The following is an 8,380-nucleotide window of genomic DNA, read 5'->3' on the forward strand; positions in this document are numbered from 1 at the left end:
GTCATATCAGATAACTATTTCAAAGTCTATATGTGTGGTGTACAGATAAACAATACCAGCATACTTGTTACTTTCAAATAGTTTGCTTGAAAATGAAATCAGTACATCGACCCATAATATACGTTAACGAACACTTTTCCACAATAAGATTTTTAAAGGGTAAAATTGAATCGAAATTCGATCAAAGTTGAATTTAATTAAGCAATACAACCAACCACTGCTTCAAAGATAGGTTCTGTGATAAAATTCAGTTTGTCGTTTTCTTGGATTGCCTGAAATAAAGAAAAATAATGTTAAAATACTGTACATGTGTGGAATCATCAGTACTCATGTCAACACATTAACGGGGGTTGTTGAAACAGAATAACAATATCTTCACACAAACATTTTAAAACTCACATTAGACTGTGGTTTCAATGACACTATCGAATTCTGATTTCGAAAAACTATTTCAGTACATTTTGTGAAGTCAAGTATACTTCTAAATGTAATGCTTAAGCATGATACAGAAAAGTATTTTTCGACGAAAATGTTATTTTGTTGCCTCTTCAATTAAATAAATACTTTTCTAGATGTATCTCGTTAAATTAATCAAATGATATTCATTAAGATGATATAAAGAATTGTGTATATGTGAAGCAAAAATATATATACATTCACATTATATATACAACAACGCCATAGCAAGTGTCATCAAAATGATCTGAACACATATATTCTATAGGAATATAATTTAATATGGACTCTTAACCATGAAAAATATGTCATGACAACCTACATGTGCTAAGCTGGTGCCGGAACCAGAAGAGCGTGTGACACCTATTTTAGTATCTGCTGTTACTGTAACGGGAATGGATTTTGTGAGTTATGTACCTTTGTTTGAGAGTTGTGTCCCTTAGTAGAAGTATGCATTTGTGTATGTATTAGAGTATTTTGTTGAATTATAGTTGAATGGTTAATTGTAAGTTTGAATATATGTGTTCAGAATGTAAAATATATGTAGTATGAGAGTATGTATATAGTTTGGGAATGTGTGCGGGTAACTATGATTTTATATTGAAAACAGTGTATGATAATATATGTGCACCATTGTCAATGGAAAAGGATGCTAGTTATATGTGTGAATGTAACGAGTATGACTGGGAAGTTGTATGAAATCATTGTTGCAAGTTGGTTGTTTACTTCCATTCTGTTCTTTCCTTTTTCCTATCTACACTTTCCTTACACGAAACAGAAGCCATTATCTGGTTATTTTCCTTCAGTCTTTCAGTTTATGTTTTTGGGTAATAGCTGCTTCGTGTATGATAGTGTGGAAGATGGTTTTATTCTGTGGGGCTGTAAATAGTTATGATTACTAGTTGTTTTATATTGCCAATGATAGGTTATTGAATAAATGTAGGACCTGTATCTAATGTTTGTGTGGTTTATATAATTAAGATCCTGGGTTGTAGGGAAAATCAAACCGTTACATTACCATGCATGACATCATTTTATACTTCCGGTAAATCCATCCTTACCTTTCGCTGGTACGCCAGAAGAACGTCCATGGCCTTTAGTTTGCCGGATTGTAGAGCGTTTTGGAGTTCTACTGCCGTCATATTTAAAATGTCAGCAGATAGTTTTCCATCTACCTGTTTATTTGGGATGGAAAGAAAACAACTGTTTATCGAATGATTATCTCATGAGGGTTTGGTTTACTTCTCATACAAATAAATGAATGGTATTTCTCCTGTTCAGTTGCACTATGATGGAGTATTCGTTTTGCTCCACCATTAAGGCAACTGATATGAAGGGTATACATGATTTGTCTTTAATAAGATTCATTAGCTTGGATATACAGTCAAACCTGCTTGAACGGTCACCTTGAATAAGCGGTCACTGTCGTTATGCGACCACTTTGTGGTCCGCCCGATTGAAATTACTATATAATGAACCTTAAATAAGCGGTCACCTGTCTAACACGGCCAGTGGTCACGAAAGTATGGCCCTTGGTGTTCAGGTATATACAATTGTATCAAGACCGACTGGTCTCTTTGTCAAGCTCTGGCTGACTGTGTGAGTGAGCGAAAAACATATTTACCTGTACGTCTATGTGACTAAATGGTAACTTCATGTCATCATATTATGTAAATATGATTTTCTCTCTCACAGTCAGTCAGAGCTTGACAAAGAGAACATTCGATCGTGTAACGTTGTAACGACACTCGCACGCATTGTTTCGTACACTGTTTGTAAATACATTTGTATTATGACGAAATTACGCAATCTCGTATTTCTTAAAAAATGGGAGCTGATTGTAATCTTTTCAAGGTTTTTTTTCGGGACCAGTTAAAATGTCTAAATACACTGTTCCATGCTATTGGTTACAATTTCTCAAGCCCGAATGGACAAACTATCATGCTATTTATGGTTTATTTTGTTTAACGTCCTATTAACAGCCAGGGTAATTTAAGGACGTGCCAGGTTTTGGAGGTGGAGAAAAGCCGGAGTACCTGGAGAAAAACCACCGACCTACGGGCAGTACCAGGCAACTGCCCCACGTGGGTTTCGAACCTGAAACCCAGAGGTGGGGGGCTAGTGATAAAGTGTCGGGACACCTTAACCACTCGGCCACCGCGGCTCCTACACGATGCATAGCAACGTTTACTTTGCTTGGTTCTCTGCATCGACTTGATACGGATGTCTACATCAATTATCTGTAAATGACAAGCTTTGAAATACCCCACAATATAATAATGTAGGAATAAAATTTCCGTAAAACGGTTGGAGATCGTGAACATTTAAGGATGAAATACACCTTAACTTGAGCCCGAATCTCTTTACAAAATAATCCTTTATTTGTTTGACTAATATGTTAATTCCTAGATATTCTGCAATTCAATCACGTGTCTGTGCCAGAGAGATAGTCATCGCAATGAACGGACAGAACATGGAATAAGTTACTAGATATATTATTTAAATAATATTTACAATCTTGTCATTTTGTAACTTCAGACATTTTTTTGGTATATGAACTTAAAACTTGACGATAAATACATGATACTTATCTGTTTAATCACCGCTTACAAACTGTGTGTATTGCCAGTGAGTAATTACCAGAATTACCTGTTGTTTGTTAAGTTGTGTTCTAAGATGTTCGATCGCTTTCCTTGCTTTCTCCTTTCTTAGTGTGATGACCTGTCTGACAATATAACGCCGGTACGCCTTTTCAAGGTACAGCAAGATGGCACTCCCGGACGAGAATAATGCCACGTATTTCACCCATGGAGGTACCGCTGTGACGTCCAAAGACCAGGCCATGTTTAGCTGGTTCGCTTATAAGGTCAACTGTTGCCGGGGTTCACTGAAAATAATAATGCATACTTTTAAAAAACATGTTTCAGCGGAATTTTAGATAGTTTTTTCGCACTTGAAGCGTTGCGCTAGATTATGACTGAACCTATTTCTCCTTATTGGGAATATCTGTTAAAATTTGGTAATAAGATTCGTTCACAATAGTTTTTTTAAGGAACTATATTCTTATCGTATGTCAAAGAGTAGTTTATTGTTTTAAACCATTTTAAATACTTAAAATCAAACTACCGGGACATGTCTCATTTCTAAGCTCTTTATTTATGATTGCTAAATTATATGAATAATCCAAGACATTCGTTCCCTATTACCGATCATCAAGGACAGAAGACATCTTTAAAAAATTATGTTTTGTTCATCATATCCACCTCCATTTCAAGTAAATAAAATCACTCTTATCACCGTAAAGCTACGGAAGCCGGTTAGTGCCATATGAAGTTATTTTTTTATGTCGTAATTATGACTTAGTTATCTCGTAATTACGACTTAGTATATGCCGTAATTACGACATAACTTTCTCGTAATAACGTCATAACGAAGTCGTAATTACGACATAAAAAGTTTACTTCATGTGGCACTAACCGGCTTCCGTATAAAGCAATGCTATGGACTTCACTATTGCCCAATGATTGTAAATCAGGCCGCGTGCAGCATTGAGCTTCCATAGGTACTTTAATCTAGTTATCGGGGTTGTCACCGTATCACCAGTATAATACAGGGACTGGGAGCAGAAACCGCATCGTGAATAAGTCTGATGAAAGTGACAGAGAACACAGGGACTTGAGAATTTAAGAATTGGTTACAGTCTATGTGACATTTCATACGTTCTCTTGGCTACATTGAAATTTGGTACGAATGATACACTTTGGGCTTAAATTCCTCCCTTCTCCACTAAACTACCCCCCCCCCCCCCCCCCCCCACACACACACACACACACACACACACACACACACACACACCCACCCCCACCCGCCCTCCTTCCTCCCTTCTCCACTAAAAGTGGGTTTCACTTACACAGACTCTAACTATTCTCAGGTCCCTACGACAGAGTGTAGTCATCGAAAGACCGTGCATGAATTCGATCTACATAATTTATTCTATATCATCCAATCTAGATTTCAATCTAGATTTTCACCCTTTCGGCTCCTAACATCACTAGAATCCTAGAGGCATAAAACAATAGTGTAGCTTGATATTTGATTGTTGACTTGATTGAAGCATATTTTATCGCATTTATAGCAACGGGGCTTGGCACCATTTGTACAACTTCGTCGAAGCTCTTCTCCTACGGTTGATACATATATCGATACAAAAATCAAAATGGCATAAAATACATCACACGTAATGTGTGGCATTGTTGTAGTGTGTACTTTTGTACTGGCCCAATGTCTCTCGGATATTAAAATTATAAATAAAATTGAGCTGTATCATTTGGGTCTTTTGGATATGTCTGATAGATTTGACCAGATTATAAGTTTAAAACCAGGGGGAGATAATGTAGCATTAGAATTTATATGTGCAATTCTTAACAAAAACCTTAGGGGCTTGTACAATCATTTCATGATCATGAACACGTGTTGCCCTGTATTTGATTAAAAATTGTTTTAATAGAATTGTTTTTCTCATAGCTCTTTTGGATTTTGAGTGATGCGGAAGAGAGTTATCAATCACGTGCTGGATTAGGGCCAGATTGAATATAACCAGTTCCCTTTAGGGACTTCGTTGCATATGCAAAATGAGAACACAATTTATTTTCTAGGTTAACGTTTACAAAATCAAATACATACCTTCGTTATCGGGCACAAGATACCTTCTATTGACAAGGCGTACATTCCCTTATGTGGTTGAAACGATAGGTTCATTCATTTTTCAATTGTGATTAGAAACTTATTGCAACTTTTTGTATAAACTTGTCAGACCTTCGACGAGTCCTTATATTTCTCATATTAAGTCCAATTGTTTCTTACTTAAAGTCGATGGAACTTAGAATAATAATACGAAAACAAAAGACGATAACTTACACCTGTGAAATAACCGTATTGGCCGCTACAATGGTAATGCTCTTGTTTGTCCCAAGTACTCAACAAGAAACTTTAGATCATAAAGAAATCTCTAAATGTCGACAGCAACTAGTACATACAAAGTATAGCAATTTGATTCAACGTTTTACACTTTTACCTCGAATTTCCTCCTCGCTTCCCCCCTTATGACACGATCAGAAATGTAAATCCAGACAGCGTCCAGGTGTGTGATTGCATTCGGATGACGACAATACCTATACGGTGTACGGTATCTGCCGTCTAATATATAGAGTATACATATATATCGTGTAACCGGTTAACTTATCAACAGACAATTATCATATCACTGGAAATGTGCAAAGTAAGGAGATATAGGGACGCCGTTTAATTTTTATTGTTGTTCAAGTCAAGGGATTTACGATATCAACGTGAAAAATATATCTCCAGTTTCAGTAGTTATAGTGACATCACCTAATGGTTATAGTGACATCACCTAATGTTAATAGTGACATCACCTAATGGTTATAGTGACATCACCTAATGGTTATAGTGACATCACCTAATGGTTACAGTGACATCATCTAATGGTTATAGTGACGTCACCTAATGGTTATAGTGACGTCATCTAATGGTTATAGTGACATCACCTAATGGTTATAGTGACGTCACCTAATGGTTATAGTGACATCACCTAATGGTTATAGTGATATCACCTAATGGTTATAGTGACATCACCTAATGTTAATAGTGACATCACCTAATGGTTACAGTGACATCACCTAATGGTTATAGTGACACCACCTAATGGTTATAGTGACATCACCTAATGTTAATAGTGATATCACCTAATGGTTATAGTGACATCATCTAATGGTTATAGTGACATCACCTAATGGTTACAGTGACATCACCTAATGGTTATAGTGACGTCACCTAATGGTTATAGTGACATCACCTAATGGTTACAGTGACATCATCTAATGGTTATAGTGATATCACCTAATGGTTATAGTGATATCACCTAATGGTTATAGTGATATCACCTAATGGTTATAGTGATATCACCTAATGGTTATAGTGACATCACATAATGGTTATAGTGACATCACCTAATGGTTATAGTGATATCACCTAATGGTTATAGTGATATCACCTAATGGTTATAGTGACGTCACCTAATGGTTATAGTGATATCATCTAATGGTTAAAGTGACATCACCTAATGGTTACAGTGACATCACCTAATGGTTATAGTGATATCACCTAATGGTTACAGTGACATCACATAATGGTTACAGTGACATCACATAATGGTTATAGTGACATCACCTAATGGTTATAGTGATATCACCTAATGGTTATAGTGACATCACCTAATGGTTATAGTGATATCACCTAATGGTTATAGTGACATCACCTAATGGTTTAGTGACATCATCTAATGGTTATAATGACGTCACCTGATGGTTATAATGACGTCACCTAATGGTTATAGTGATATCACATAATGGTTATAGTGACATCACCTAATGGTTATAGTGACATCACCTAATGGTTATAATGACGTCACCTGATGGTTATAATGACGTCACCTAATGGTCACAGTGACATCACCTGATGGTTATAGTGACATCACCTGATGGTTATAGTGATATCATCTAATGGTTATAGTGACATCACCTAATGGTTATAGTGACATCACCTAATGGTTATAATGACGTCACCTGATGGTTATAGTGACATCACCTGATGGTCACAGTGACATCACCTAATGGTTATATTGATATCACCTGATGGTTATAGTGACATCACCTGATGGTTATAATGACGTCACCTAATGGTTACAGTGACATCACCTAATGGTTATAATGACGTCACCTAATGGTTATAATGACGTCACCTAATGGTTATAATGACGTCACCTAATGGTTATAGTGACGTCACCTAATGGTTACAGTGACATCACCTAATGGTTATAGTGACATCACCTGATGGTTACAATGATATCACCTAATGGTTACAGTGACATCACCTAATGGTTATAGTGATATCACCTAATGGTTACAGTGACATCACCTAATGGTTATAGTGATATCACCTAATGGTTATAGTGATATCACCTAATGGTTATAGTGATATCACCTAATGGTTATAATGACGTCACCTAATGGTTATAGTGACGTCACCTAATGGTTACAGTGACATCACCTAATGGTTACAGTGACATCACCTAATGGTTATAGTGATATCACCTAATGGTTACAGTGACATCACCTAATGGTTACAGTGACATCACCTAATGGTTATAGTGATATCACCTAATGGTTATAGTGACATCACCTAATGGTTATAATGACGTCACCTAATGGTTATAGTGATATCATCTAATGGTTATAATGACGTCACCTAATGGTTATAGTGACGTCACCTAATGGTTATAATGACGTCACCTAATGGTTATAGTGACACCACCTAATGGTTATAGTGACATCATCTAATGGTTATAGTGACACCACCTAATGGTTATAGTGATATCATCTAATGGTTATAGTGATATCATCTAATGGTTATAGTGATAACATCTAATGGTTATAGTGACATCACCTAATGGTTATAGTGACACCACCTAATGGTTATAGTGATATCACCTAATGGTTATAGTGACATCACCTAATATTTATATTTCCACTCAATTCAGACTCAATGAACCTACCACAGTTAACTCGAGTCATTTTTCAATGAACTATATCAAGTCCGGCGTAGGAATACATTTGTCGAGCTTGGACTATATTTTTTTAATTCCTTTTCAAAAGTGATCATATTTATATGAAATAAATTCCTTTAAAACTTATATTTGTTTTAATGTGCTATTAAGTTTGTTTACGAAAGAAATCCTAAAAGTATTAACCATATGTAGACGAAGAGTGATGACGTACATTTCGGCAAGTTCCGTGGTAGTCTTGCACAAGTCCCTATTTGTCAAAGACAAAATATCGTACAAAATATC

The 8,380-nt window shown here is 36.1% G+C and overlaps 1 protein-coding gene across 1 annotated transcript; it reads right to left on the bottom strand.

Moving 5' to 3' along the window:
- Window positions 1–215: 215 nt before the first annotated feature.
- Window positions 216–5,656, bottom strand: LOC117319916 (the record flags this gene model as incomplete). The annotated part of the gene is made up of 4 exons (XM_033874624.1): window positions 5,531–5,656; window positions 3,106–3,343; window positions 1,518–1,631; window positions 216–272 (listed from the first exon to the last, which is right to left on the bottom strand). Coding segments are annotated over exons 2-4 (366 nt in total), but the record flags the coding sequence as incomplete, so codon positions are not given.
- Between the last annotated feature and the right edge of the window lie 2,724 nt (window positions 5,657–8,380).

The sequence above is a fragment of the Pecten maximus genome, unplaced genomic scaffold, assembly GCF_902652985.1.
Source record: "Pecten maximus unplaced genomic scaffold, xPecMax1.1, whole genome shotgun sequence".
Lineage (NCBI taxonomy): Eukaryota > Metazoa > Mollusca > Bivalvia > Pectinida > Pectinidae > Pecten > Pecten maximus.